The sequence below is a fragment of the Geotrypetes seraphini genome, chromosome 4, assembly GCF_902459505.1.
Source record: "Geotrypetes seraphini chromosome 4, aGeoSer1.1, whole genome shotgun sequence".
Taxonomy (NCBI): domain Eukaryota; kingdom Metazoa; phylum Chordata; class Amphibia; order Gymnophiona; family Dermophiidae; genus Geotrypetes; species Geotrypetes seraphini.
The window spans coordinates 236,273,966-236,288,635 of NC_047087.1; the positions used below are offsets into that span (position 1 = coordinate 236,273,966).

At 39.2% G+C, this 14,670-nt stretch overlaps 1 protein-coding gene across 4 annotated transcripts in view; it reads right to left on the minus strand.

The window, feature by feature from the left end:
* The window catches only part of MAPK8 (mitogen-activated protein kinase 8), an 84,613-nt gene that overhangs the window by 12,372 nt on the left and 57,571 nt on the right, over positions 1 to 14,670 (minus strand). For all 4 annotated transcript variants that reach the window (XM_033942085.1, XM_033942082.1, XM_033942084.1 and 1 more), the window contains one exon: positions 5,672 to 5,796. In XM_033942085.1, the coding sequence (XP_033797976.1) occupies positions 5,672 to 5,796 (125 nt within the window). The remainder of the gene's footprint in view (positions 1 to 5,671; positions 5,797 to 14,670) is intronic.

Sequence of the window (14,670 nt, forward strand, 5' to 3'; positions counted from 1 at the left end):
CAAGGCAACATGGCTTTACAAAAAGAAAATCCTGCCATATGATCTGATTAATTTCTTTGACTAGGTGACCCAAGAACTGGATAAATAATGTGCACTAGGTGTAATCTATTTGGATTTCAGCAAAGCCTTTCATATGGTTCCTCACAGACTCTTGAATAAGCTGAGAGGGCTGAATTTGGGACCCAAAGTGGCAAAATTAGATTGGAAATTGGATGACTTACAGGTGACAGAGGGTGATGGTAAACAAGATTCGCTTGGAGAAAAGGAAGATGAGTAGTGGAGTGCCTTAGGTGTTGGTACTGGGGTTGACTTTAATATATTTGTGAGAGACATTGATGAAGGGTTAAAAGAAAATATTTGCCTTTTAGCATGACACAAAGAGTGGTTACCTTAGAAAGAGTAGAAACCATGAGAAGAAATCTCCAAATTTTAGAAGAATGGTCAAAGGTCTTACTTCAAAGAAATTCAGAGTGATGCACTTGGGGTGCAGAAATCCAAAGGAGGTGTACAAGATAGGAGAAGAGATATTGATAAGAACAGCTCAGGAGAGGGACCTTGGAGAGATGGCTTCTGAGGATCTCAAGGTGACGAAACAATATGACTAGGCTGCATAGATAATGCTAGAGAGAGGTATAAGCAGCAGAAGAAAGGAGGTGTTGATGCCTCTGTATAATACATTGGCGAGACCCCACTTGAAGCATTGTGTTCAGTTTTGGAGGTCATATCTTGCTATAAAAGGACTTGAAGCAGTTCAGCGAAAGGCAACTAAAATGGTATGTGGTTTGCACAAGATATGAGGAGATACGTAATGACCTGAAGATGTACACCCTGAAGAAAAGGAGAGACGGGGTGATATAAAACCAACATTCAAATATTTGAGAAGCATTAATATACAACAAACCTTTTCCAGAGAAGGGAAGGTGGTAGAACTATTAGACATGAATTTAGATTGCAAGGGGGGGGGATAACCTCAGGAAGTACTTTATCATGGAGAGAATGGTAGATGCCTGGAATGCCCTCCCATGGGAGGTGGACATGAAAACAGTAATGGAATTCAAAAATGTGTGGGATAAACAAAAAATAATCCTGTATAGAAGCTATGGAATCAACCAAACCAAACTTAGCTGTGATTAGATGGCAACACTAAACTAAACCTTAGGCTTATATACCGCATCTTCTCTATAACAGTAGAGCTCAGCATGGTTTACAAGAAATTAGAAAAGAGAACAGATACAATATGGAATTGGAATAGTAAGGAGAGGGGCAGAATTTACAACTTTGAAAATAGCCAAGTTTTCAAATGTTTACAAAATGTTTGGAAAGAGCCCAGATCGTACAGTTGAATAGGAAAATTATTCCACAACTCGGTAATTTTGAAAAGTAGAGACTTCCCTAATTTGCCAATGTAGGTAACACCTTTTGACATAGGAAAGGACAATTAAAATTTTTGAGTAGATCTTACAGAATTCCAAGACAGGGGAATTAAAGGAGAAATACCTAAACAATTAACCCGCTCTCCCTCTCCCTCCCCCTCCCTATTCCACCTGAACTTACAGCACTGTTATAAATATAATCTGTTATTTTCATCTTATCGTAACTTTACGTTGCTATTTATCCCCAACAGGTCCTGTCGGACATTACCTACTAAAATGTACATATTACATTTTCGCTCAGCAAATTGTATTTCTATACTATTGCCTCCTGAGGTCTCTGATCTCTCTATTTCCTTTGAATATCTACTTATTGTATTTCGCTGAATGTCCGGCACTCTTGATTGTAAACCGCCTAGAAGTCGCAAGATTGTGGCGGTATAGAAGAATAAAGTTATTATTATTAAAGGATGCCATGCAAGATCTTAAATGTTAAGCAGGCACATTTAAAATAAACAGTGGAAATTATTGGAAGCCAATGAAGTTTTTGCAGAAGCGGAGAAACGTGGTAAAATTTACTTTTTGCAAAGATCAGCCTAGCTACGGTATTCTGGATCAGTTGAAGTCTTTGAAAGCTTTTCTTGGTTAAGCTTAAATAAACAGAATTACAATAATCCAGCCTCGAAAGAATGATTGACTGAACAACATCAGCAAAATGTTATTGATGGAAACAGGATCTCACTTTCCTCAACATTTAGAGACTAAAAAAACATTTTTTTGCCACAGAATTAAGATGGTTGTTGAATGAAAGTGTTGAATCTATAATGACACCCAGAACTTTACTTGAGAATTTAATCTGCAGTGAGGATCCTGAAGGCAACAGAATGGACAAAGGTAGCTGCTCTAATTTTGGGCCTAACCAAAGTAACTTTGTTTTGGACTCGTTCAGTTTCATTTGTACAGTAAGGGCCCAAGACTAAAGTTTCGTTAAACATTCTATTATATTCCCAGCGAGGTTAGTGAGATTCGAGTCTTGTCGCAAGGAAAACAAACATGTCGTCTGCATAAGTAAATAGTGTTTCGTAGGGGGCTAAACAGAAAAGTTTCAAAGTAGTCAGGTAGATATTGAAAAGAATAGGTGATAAAGATGATCCCTGTGGGACTCTGCATAAAGGCTTCCAAGAGGATGACATGGTGCCATTCATATTAACAATATATGTACGAGATCATAAGAATTTTTAAAACCAGTCTAAGACTGTGGAATCAATACCTATCTCAGAAAGTTGTTAAATCAAAATATCATGGTGAACGACGTAGAAAGCTGCTGATAGATCGAATTGTAGCAAAATTGCAAACTTATTCCACGATTGCAGTTGCTTAACCTTAGAGATTAATGAGATCAGTATGGATTCGGTAATGAGATTAGGTCTGAATTCATGTTGGCACGAGAAAAGAATGGAAAATCTCTCTAAATATGATGAAAGCTGTACAGATATAATGGACTAACATTTTAGGCAGTAGAGGAATATTCGCTATAGGTCAATAGCTAGATGGTGAGGATGGATCTAAGTCAGCTTTATTCAATAGCGATTGAGAAGCAAAGCCAGTGCTAGGTAGACTTCTATGGCCTGTGCCCTGAAAATGGCAAGGACAAATCAAGTATGAATCCATATCATCATATCATACCTTATGAGTTTATCTTGTTAGGAAGACTAGTTGAACTGTACAGGTCTCTTTACCTGCTGTCATTTAATATGTTAATATGAAAGCACCCATGACCTTGGTGCCTCGACACAGTCAACACCTTAATCTGAAGAGGTTAAACTTCAAACACCTTTGTCCCTGAGTGATATTCAACACCGAGGACCCTTGATATCAAAGATACTGACAAAAATAATCCTCCTTCTTCAGGCAGAATTCTGCAGACCCCAGTGATATCTATCAATGCTCATGGGTAGTTGAAGTACTTGCAATGGCGCTCCTGAACCTAGAGACAGATTTCTCCAATGCAGATCTTGATGGACCAGATTCTAAAGTGAACAGATATTACATTGAGAATTTATGGTCTGGTCCCATGCACTGCAAGCTTCAGTTATGAAAATCTATAATGGATAAGGTCTTGCCGCACTGGTATAAAACTGCTAGGGACTTTTTTCTGGGACATGTCACCCAAAAGATTGCTGAAATGAAATCAAACACTCAAATATAATCCTGAACAGAGTGTGCCTGAGGACAGCAAAAATAGGCCTTAATGGGCGAACGTGGTAAAAGAAATAAAGCATCAAGACACAAAGAACAGTGATGGCAAGCCAATAAATATGTAAAAAAGTAAAATTTGTTTTGATGAGTGCTTGGTGATACAACAAACAATTTTGCACAAATAAACAAAGACATGAAGTAATCTCTGTGTAACAGCAATAAGAAATGCCTGCACCGGATCAGACCTGGGGTCCATCCAGTCCGGTGATCCGCACACGCGGAGGCTCAGCCAGGCGTACCCTGGTGCATACATTAGTCACTCGTATCCCTCAATGTGTCCTGCAAGAAGATGTGCGTCCAATTTTCCCTTAAATCCTAGAATGGTAGTTTCTTCCACCATCTCTTTCGGGAGAGAGTTCCAGGCGTTCACCACTCGCTGTGTGAAGCAGAACTTTCTGACATTTGTCCTGGCCGTGTCCCCTCTCAGCTTCAGGCCATGACCTCTGGTCCGAGTCTGGGTCACATTCGCCAATGTGAATAAAGCTATTTCTTGCTCTCCATCCTTTCCCCCTGCTGGTGAGTGAGCTTGCTCCATTTGGGCAGGAAGTAAGGTACATTCATAATTATGTCTCTCAAAAGCTTCTAGAAGTTGTCTAAGCTAGAGAAGATTTTTTTTTCACACTGACAATCACTCACCTGTGAGGATTGGTATCCTGCTTTCTCGAAGAAGAATTATCACTCACAAAGCACATTTTCAATTAGAAACATCTTCAAACTCTATTTGTTTTATATGTATATTTATGTATGTATATATATTTATTTGTGTATATTTTGTGAGCTGCTGTGGACAAATTTTTTGCTTTTTCTTTCTTATTAATGAGCTATAAATAGTCAAAATAAATCTGAACTTGCAAGTTTTCATAATGAAATACTTCAACTGCTCAAAGTTCACAGGAATATTATGATGTAACTAAGCATAGTGGTTCATGTGTCAAACAAATCTAGGCCACCTTTTACAAAGTTGCAGTAGTGAGTCTTGGTGCAGCAAAAGTGATGCAGCCCATAGGAATTGAATGGGCTGGGTCGCATTTGTTACAATTTTGTAAAAGGGGCCTTTTATGTGATAAATAGAATTTAAAAAACCCCCAACAACAACAATTTCATTCTGCCATTCTTCCTTTCTTTTAACAAAATAGGCTATATGGTTAGAATACTCAATTTGTGTCAGAGCCTGTTTAGCTACTGGACCGAGCAAGGCACTGGCAGTAACATCTGAAACTGGTGATTTTGGCACAACTTAAATTGCCAGTACCTCACTTGGTCCAATGTTTAAGCCAGTTGACACATGTTAAGAGCATTTTAATCCTATAACCTAATTTTTTTTTAAGGAGGAAGTAAAAATGGCAGAATAAAAATAATTCTGTTTTTTCTTTCTGTTAATCACTTTTATTCACTGTGTAAGGTTAAGCTCCTGCATATACATTTTACACAGCGCTTTGTAAACCTCCTGCAGAATTCAAAGAATATTCCTGAAGCAGAGGCTCACTTGACTGATGCAACTTAGAATAATATTGACTCATAACCCACTTGTCCAGAGCCTGCACTAAGGGCACGATGACCCTTCAGCCACCAAAGACCCAGAACACTCTGAATGCCTCCAGTAAGCAGCCGAGGTTCCTAGAACTGCCACCTGAGGAAGGTTAAAAGGTCAGAACAGGGGGTGGAGAGAACATCTCATCTCCAAAGATAAGCCCTCTGATCAAAGAGTATAAAGTAGGCGACCCTGGAGATCCTTGGGGTCTGATCCATGAGCATAATGCTCAAGTCAGATACCAGAAGTCCAATGTCAGTGGACCTTCCTTGGTAGCGTGCTACCTCCCTGCTGAAAATCCTCTCCTGCACCTGTGATGGGCATCACTCTAGAAACTGGGCATCGCTTCAGAGCTCCTTCTGCCCGCGACACCCTCTCCTGCACTGACAGGTTGTATTTAGTTCTGTTGTAACAGAATTTAACAGCCTACAGGGTAATCATGTGTCTATTACAGCGTGTACACTATACAAACATTAACAACACCACACATTAAAAAAGGGGGAAAACGTACTGCTTCTGCTTCCAAGGGATCATACCAGACATTGATATATGGGTGTAAGAGGGCATCATCCACAGAGATTCTCTTTGAGGCATCAATCACTAGCATCTTGGATAACAAATCTCTTGCTTGGCTGGCTGTAGCAAAGGAAATACTCTTAGTTAAATAGATAATTTATTGGGAAAGGCATTCACCCTCATCAGAGAACTACTTTTTTCATAACTGTCCACATCTGACTATTAATGTGATGATCAATAGGATAAAAACATCTCACTGGCACCCCAAGCATCCTTTTGCCAACCATAGTCCATTAATAAAGAAATATCCCTTTTGCCCCAAGATGGCAGTCGCATGCAATTTTTGGGTTAGAGCTAAATCTGAAATTTAAAAAAATCCTAAAACCCAAATACCATTAACCTTCATTGAATGATGCATTTTAATTCAGATACACAAAGCTGGATAGTTAAAAGGCCATCCAAATGCAGTATGCCCTAAAAGGAGAAAAAATTTAAATTATCTTGGAAAACTTGCCCCTGGCCTGAAGATGCCACATCCATGTCTGCTTTCCAGAGCTTATTAGGGAAACCATTGTACAGATGCATAACTCCCAATAGGCTCCAAGGACTAGAGTACAAGAAGACAGAGCTCAGTGTTGTCCTGGAATATGGCAAGTTGTAAAATGACACTGTGCTATTTGGTACATGTTAAGAGCCAAATATCTTCTAATAATAATAAACTTTTACTCATTATGACAGGGGTTGCCATACAGAATATTGTGAAAAATTGGGATCGGCTGAATTATAATTTTTGGTGGAATTCTTTATGCCACATCTTTAAAATGGAACGGGTAATAGCCATACAGCAGGGACATTTTAAGAAATTTAAGGATGTTTGGGAGCAATTAACAAAATATTGTAAAGAATGAGTATTGGTTTTTCCCAATGAACATACACATCTAAGTTGGGGGGATACTTTATGTTTCTTAAGTTTTAAGGACAATTGTTGGGTATGTGGGAGGGAAGGATATTTGATGTGAATTAGACTTTGGTAGAATATTAAGTGATGTTAAACTGTAAAATGATTTTATCTTATACTGCACTTATTGAAAGTTTTAAAAATGAATAAAGAATTAAAAAAAATAAAAATAAAAAAGTTACAATAAAAATGGCCTAGTCGTTAGAGAGTGGTTAGAGTGGCCGGAGCATCCTGAGGTTACGAGTTTGATGCTCTCTGCCACTGCTTGAGACTCTGGGCAAGTCACTTAACACATCACTGCCTCATATAAACCGTTTTGATTGTGTAAATCTGTGTTTCTCAACTCGGTCCTGGAGTATTCCCTTGCAGGTCAGGTTTTCAGGATATCTACAATGAATATGCCTAAACTTGATTTGCATACACTGCCTCTATTATATGCAAATTTCTTTCATGCATATTCATTGTGAATATCCTGAAAACCTGACTGGCAAGGGGGTACTCAAAGACTGAGTTGAGAAACACTGGTGCAAACCAAACAGAAAAAGCGGTATATCTAGTTCCGTCACCTTGTACCCTTTTTATGATAGTCGGAGCTAATACTACCATGGCCAGCGATAAAAAAGCCTAATAAAGCTTCGTAAGAAAAAAAAAGGGGGTAGTTAGAAAAACATATTATTCCCATATTTTAGAAACTAGTGTAAACAGTAATAGTGACTTAATAGACTGCAAATGTATTTTTTAAATTGCTTGCTTTGTATTCCTGTAAATTGCATCTTCAAATCCTGCCATATTTTGAACAGAAACAAGCTTATACCATAAATAGCAGAAATCTGAACATGCAAAAATTATGTGACAATAGAGAGACTTCAAAAGGTCAATAATATATGCCATTATTACATTTCTGTAGCTTATAAGAGCATGATTATAAATAATAATAATGCTGTCACAAGAGGCAGTAGAGCTTACACAATTGCACTTCAGCAAACTCACGATGGGATTTATTTATTTTAAAATTTTATAGCCCGCTACATCCACAGTTCTGAGCAGGAAATAACTGAATACATTTGGAAGCAGCATTGTTATTTATAATTTTCATTCTATATGGGATGCTCTTTTGTTTGTTTGTTTCATCACCCAACATGATTAAATGGGTAGGCATGTGGAAAACAGTCTTTTCATATATTAGTCTGGATTTATTGAACTCTACTCCTAGAAAGCTATGTCTTGTGTGACTTCTAGCTACGTTTTGAGAAACACTGTAAGACGTGGCTTTTTAATAAAGGTTTTATTTAGGGCTCCTTTTACAAAGGTGCGTTAGGGCTTTAACGCACAGAATAGCGTGCGCTAGCCGCTACCACCTCCTTTTAAGCAGGCGTTAATTTTTCAGCTAGCGCGCGTGCTAATCTTGTGCGTGCACTAAAAACATTAGCGCACCTTAGTAAAAGGAGCCCTTAGAGCAATGGTTCTCAACCTTGTCCTGGGGACCCCCCAGCCAGTCGGGTTTTCAAGATATCTCTAATGAATATGCATGAGAAAGATTTGCATATAATGGAAGTGATAGGTATGCAAATCTCTCTCATGCATATTCATTAGGGATATCTTGAAAACCCAACTGGCTGGGGGGTCCCCAGGACAGGGTTGAGAACTACTGCTTTAGAGATTGTGTATTGTCTGAAATAGATGTCTGCTTTATGTGTTTTCTATGTATTTTGTTTTTATCTGTAATCCACCTTGAGCATATCTAGGTGGTAGGATACTTTAATATGGAGAGAAGTATATAAAATATCCTGTGATAATGTGTTTAAACGATACCTTCTATAATCACAATTAAACTTATAATTAAATCCAATAATTAAATCCAATAATTGAATGTTGTGAAAATCTCAGACCCTAAACCCGTGACTGGTGTTATCACCAAACTGGGGTTCATTTAGGGGACCATCATAGTTTTTCACTGCCCCGCAACCATTTTGGTGGATGGTTGCGGGGACAGTGAAAAACTATGATGGTCCCCTAAATGAACCCCAGTTTGGTGATAACACCAGTCACGGGTTTAGGGTCTGAGATTTTCACAACATTCAATTATTGGATTTAATTATTGGATTTAATTATAAGTTTAACTGTGATTATAGAAGGTATAGGTGGTAGGATATAAATATAAAATATAACCAAATTTTACTTTTGTTTACATATATTTCTACTAGATTTATATAAAATAAGAAAGTGTCCAGTTTCATTAGCTCTCTCCTGTTTTATAGAGACAATGATGAACGAGATACCAAAGAACAAAGGTAATCCACCAAATGTATTTCGCAGCATCATGACAATTCTTGTGTAATCCGCCTTGAACCGCAAGGTAACGGTGGAATAGAAATCACTAATGTAATGTAATGTGTTATGTTGACAGAATGAGCAACAATCCTTTCCATGAAAGGGAATTGTTTTCTTATAAAATAATATAAAAACTCACACTATAGGAACATCCTTTTTTAAGTTAAAATTGTAATGAAACATTTTGAAAAAAAAAATTTATAACAAATACAACGGTTTGGAAAAGGCACTGTCATAGAATCATGATATTATTGTATAAGCAGATCAATATTAAACATACCAATATCAAAGTGGTATTCAAGTATATGTCTAGAAAAAAATAGTGAGTCATAGGTTATATTAAATGTAACAAAGGTGAGCTTAAGATGGTTTACAGTATTCAAATATTGGAGACCAAGGGCTCCTTTTACATAGGCGTGCTAGCAGTTTTAGCGTGCGCTAAAATGTCCCGCACGCTAGCCGCTACCGTTTCCTTTTAAGCAGGTGGTAATTTTTCAGCTAGAGCGCTAATCTTGTGCATGCACTAAAAACGCTAGCGCACCTTAGTAAAAGGAGCCCCAAGTCTTGTTGAAATTTGCCAGTGCATCTATCCTTTCAGCTGCGACTTTTCCTAACTTGGCATTTATGCATACAGTATTCCACCAGGTATTGTAAGAAAGTTGTGAAGAGTCTTTCCAACAACTAAGTACAGTCAAACCTCGGTTTGCGAGTGTTTTGCAAGACGAGCAAAACACTCAGCAAACTTTTGACTCACAAACCGAGTGTTGACTCGATTTGCGAGTACCTCCCCTCCCCCGATAACCGGCATCTCTCCCCCCCCGCTCACAAAGGCCCCCTCGCTCCAACCGGCCCCCCCTGAACAACTTAAACTTACCCCCCCCCCCCGTCTAGTGCAGGCACAGATCATGTGCCTAGAAGATCTTCCGGCTTCTGTTTCTGCCTGCCTTGAGCATGCTCAAGGACATCTAATTCTCCCTCTCGCCGAGAATCTCGGCAAGAGGGAGAATTAGAAGTCCTTGAGCATGCGCAGATGCATGCTCAAGGCAGGCAGGCAGAAGCGGAAGCTGGAAGATCTTCTAGGCACACGATCTGTGACTGTGCTAGACAGGGGGGGGGGGCAAGTTTAAGTTGTTCGGGCAGGGGTGCCAGTTGAAGTGAGGGGGCCTTTGCGAGCGGGGGGGAGCGATGATGGTTATAGGGGGGGGAACGTATCAAAGCGAGTTTCCATTATTTTCTATGGGGAAACTCGCTTTGATAAACAAGCATTTTGGATTGCGAGCATGCTCCTGGAACGGATTATGCTCGTAATCCAAGGTACCACTGTATAAATTTTAACACTATTAATGGTAGGCATTTGAGTAATTTGGATTATGTTGATCAAGTGGAGATTTCACACCATAAGCACCAAATATGATAAAGGAATAAGTTAAAGGTTCATCAATGAACAGTATAGGAACATTCTAATTTTGGACAGGCTCACAAGATGGCTAAAAGGAAATCAGACGTGTAGAGAAGCAATAAGAAAGATTATCAACCTTGATTTTTTTTTTTTTCAAAAAAAGTTTGCTCCAAGTCCATATTGAGCAGGTATATTTTATATAATTGGTCATAACAGATCTGTGGTATAATACAGATAACAAAAGAAAAGGAAAGGAAAGAAACAAACCCCTATAAAAAGCAAAGCAAATAAAAAGACCTTCCAAAATAACCTCAGGGGAATCAATTGGAGATTTTATTAAATAACCAATGTAAAGAGCTCTTAGCATCCACCATTGAAGAGACTCAACTCAATATGGAGCCATGTTTTGGCACTCATAATCTCTACATGTAAACAAAAAACTATGAAATCTAGTATGAATTCCAAGTGCCCTTCAAACTCATTTGCACTGTGTTTCTGGTTGAGCTAAGGTACATCCGTTGTCATATGATTATTTTATAGATGCTGGTGCAATACCGAACCATAATGGTTTATACTATTTATTCTTCAACGCTTATAGCTCCTTTTACTAAGCTGCGTTAGGGCATTAATGCAAGGAATAGCGCGCACTAGACGCTAATGCCAGCAATGAGCCGGTGTTAGTTCTAGCTATGTAGCGCTAATCTGCTGCGTGCGCTAAAAACGCTAGCGCACCTTAGTAAAAGGAGCCCTTAGTCCTTGGTATAAATTGTGGATAAACTCATAAGATTAGTTTGTTTTTTGTTCATTAATATTAAAGTTTTTGGGGGGGAGTTTTGTTTGCCATATGTCTTTTTTTTAAACACAAAATGAATATTGTAATTTGGGTATTGTTTTTGTAATATGATGTTATCAACCCAAAGTATGGAAAGTTGAATTATGAGTTTTTGCATTTAATAGAGGCAAGCCTTTTAATTTTTGAATTTTAAATGTGTTTTCTTTTTAATAGTTAATTTGAGTCTTATGATTAATATTTACATACAACTTTATATTTTACTTACTGTGTTTTTGTATTATATTTTCATATATTTGTTTTTTAATTGCATTTTGAATTTAACATATCACCAATCCATAGAGATATACAGAAACATGGAAATAATAACAATCCCAAAATTGAGAAAAGAAAAGGAAAAAACCCAGAAAATTATTATATCATCCATAAGTGGAGTAATGAATCCAAGATTTATCAAATTAACAAAAGAAATGTTTTAAAACTTTGAGATATTCAGAATCAACCCTACCCCTACCCCAAGCCATCCCTTGTAGCAATAAGGTTCTTATACAATTACATTAACATCCTGTCTAATCTTAAGAAAATTATCCAATTGTTTAGAATCAAAATTTGAAAAATGATTACCCTCAAAATTTACAAAACAAAGCACAAGAGAACATAAAACAAATTCAGTACCCAGGGCTAAAACCCTAGAACGAAAGACTAAATCAGGAAACACTCCAATTTTTGAGTCAAAAAACAAAGCATCAAGAAATCTGAAAGAAAGTTTCAAAATATTATTGTGGTCATGCTCCAAAGCAAAAGTTACTACCATAGTTGCTCTCTGTGTAACTATTTCCAAAGAGGATTCCAGGAAAGATGTTAAACTTATTTCAACGTTTTTAGAGTTCACTAAATACTGAGCTCTTGTTATCGGTGGAATCGAATCACTTGGAATCTTCAAAGTTTCCACAAAACATTGTTTCACCATATCTACTTTTCAGAATCTGACTTCATCCAACTACTCTATGCCTTAGTACTCTCCCGCATGGATTACTGCAATGCGCTATTCGACAGTAACGGCAAAAAACGTATATCATCTCCAACATTTCTGAGACTGAGGTAAGTTCACATAGTAAAAACAATCATATAAAAGCCACTCAAACTCAGGCGGGAAATTCTACACAGGGTCTTAGCAAACATAAAGTATGGAGGGCTATGTATGTTAATGCACACAGCTTAGGCAATAAAATATTGAATTAGAGACAGAGATAACGAACGCCGACCTCGATGTAATAGCGATATCTGAGACTTGGTTCACAGACTCACATGGGTGGGACATGGCTATACCAGGATACAACTTACTTCATCGGGACAGAGAGGGAAGAATAGGGGGTGGGGTAGCACTATACACTAGAGATAACATCAAAGTCACCAGAATCACAGATGTCAACTACACCGGGGAATCACTCTGGGTGAACCTGGCCAGAGGAAACAAAAAATGCTTGTATCTGGGTGTGGTATACAGGCCCCCAAAACAGCAGGAAGACAGGGATATGGAACTAATCAAAGACATTGAGAACATCACTTTACGCGGGGACACGGTACTGCTAGGGGACTTCAATACGCCCGATGCTGATTGGAAGACACTTTCCGCTACTACCAGTGGCAGCAGAAGGCTTTTAACCTCCATAAAAGGGGCGTGACTCAAACAAATGGTGCTGGAGCCCACTAGAGATCAGGCGACATTGGACCTGATACTCACCAACGGAGAAAGCGTTTCAGAAGTTTCAGTAGGCGATACGCTAGCCTCCAGCGACCACAACATGGTATGGTTCAACATCAAGATAGGCTTCACTAGATCAAACACAGCAACAAAGGTCCTCGACTTTCGGGGCACTGACTTTAAACGCATGGGAGACTTCGTCCATCAGGCACTACAAAACCAAGCTGAAACCAATAATGTAGAGGCTATGTGGTCAATCCTGAAATGCACCTTGCATGAGGCAACAAACCGCTATACAAAAACAGTAAGCAAACGACGGAGGAAGAATAAGCCCCAGTGGTTCTCTGCAGAGATCTCGGATCTTGTTAAGGAAAAGAAAAAAAGCTTTTCCTACAAGCATACATACAAGCATACAAGCATACAAGGAAACAGGGTGGCAAAAGAAGACTATCTGACCAGGTCTAAAGCAGTCAAAGCAGCAGTCAGAGAGGCCAAGATTCAAACAGAAAAACATCTAGCGAAAAACATTAAAAAAGGGGATAAATCCTTCTTCAGATACATTAGCGACAGGAAACGAAACACAGATGGGATAGTACGCCTCAGGAAAACAGACGGGACATATGCAGAAATGGATTCTGATAAAGCCAAACTACTACTTTTGCTCAGTCTTTACCTGTGAGGCACCGGGGACCGGTCCACATCTGCAGGAAGGCAAACCTCGGAAGACCCGTTTCAAAATTTCAAGTTTACACCCAGCAGCGTCCATGGCAAACTATCAAAACTCAAGGTGAACAAAGCCATGGGACCGGACAATCTACACCCCAGGATTCTTAGGGAGTTGTGTGATGTCCTGGTGGAACTGCTATCTGTGCTGTTCAGTCTTTCCCTAAGTACCGGAAAAGTCCCCATGGACTGGAAAACAGCTAACGTCATTCCATTGCACAAAAAAGGTTGCAGAACGGAGGCTGCAAATTACAGACCGGTGAGTCTCACCTCCATAGTGAGCAAACTCATGGAAAGACTTATTAAACACGAATTAGATACGATCCTGACCGAGGAGAATCTACAGGATCCCCACCAGCATGGATTCACAAAGGGAAGGTCCTGTCAATCCAATCTGATCAGCTTCTTTGATTGGGTTACAAGGAAACTGGATATGGGGAAGTCTCTGGACGTCGTGCACTTGGACTTCAGCAAAGCTTTTTATAGCGTCCCGCACCGCAGATTGTTGAGCAAGATGACTTCAATGGGATTGGGAGTGACATTGACGACATGGGTCAATGACTGGTTAAGCGGTAGAATCCAGAGGGTAGTGGTTAACGGTACCCCTTCCAATACATCGGAGGTGACCAGTGGAGTGCCACAGGGATCGGTCTTGGGACCGATCCTTTTCAACATATACATAAGAGACCTGACTCAAGGGCTTCAAGATAAAATAACACTATTCGCCGCCGCCGCCAAACTATGCAATATAGTAGATAACAGCACCTTGCCCAACAGTATGGAACAGGACCTGCTCTTATTGGAACATTGGTCCTCGACTTGGCAGCTAGGCTTCAATGCCAAAAAATGTAAGGTCATGCACCTTGGCAGCAGAAACCCGTGCAGAACTTACACTCTAGGAGACCTTAGCTAGGACTAGGGCAGAGCGTGATTTGGGAGTAATCATTAGTGAAGACATGAAAACTGCCAAGCAGGTGGAGAAAGCTGCATCCAAGGCTAGACAAATGGTGGGATGCATCCGTAGAGGTTTCGTCAGCCGGAGGCTCGAAGTCATAATGCCCCTGTACAGATCCATGGTGAGACCTCAT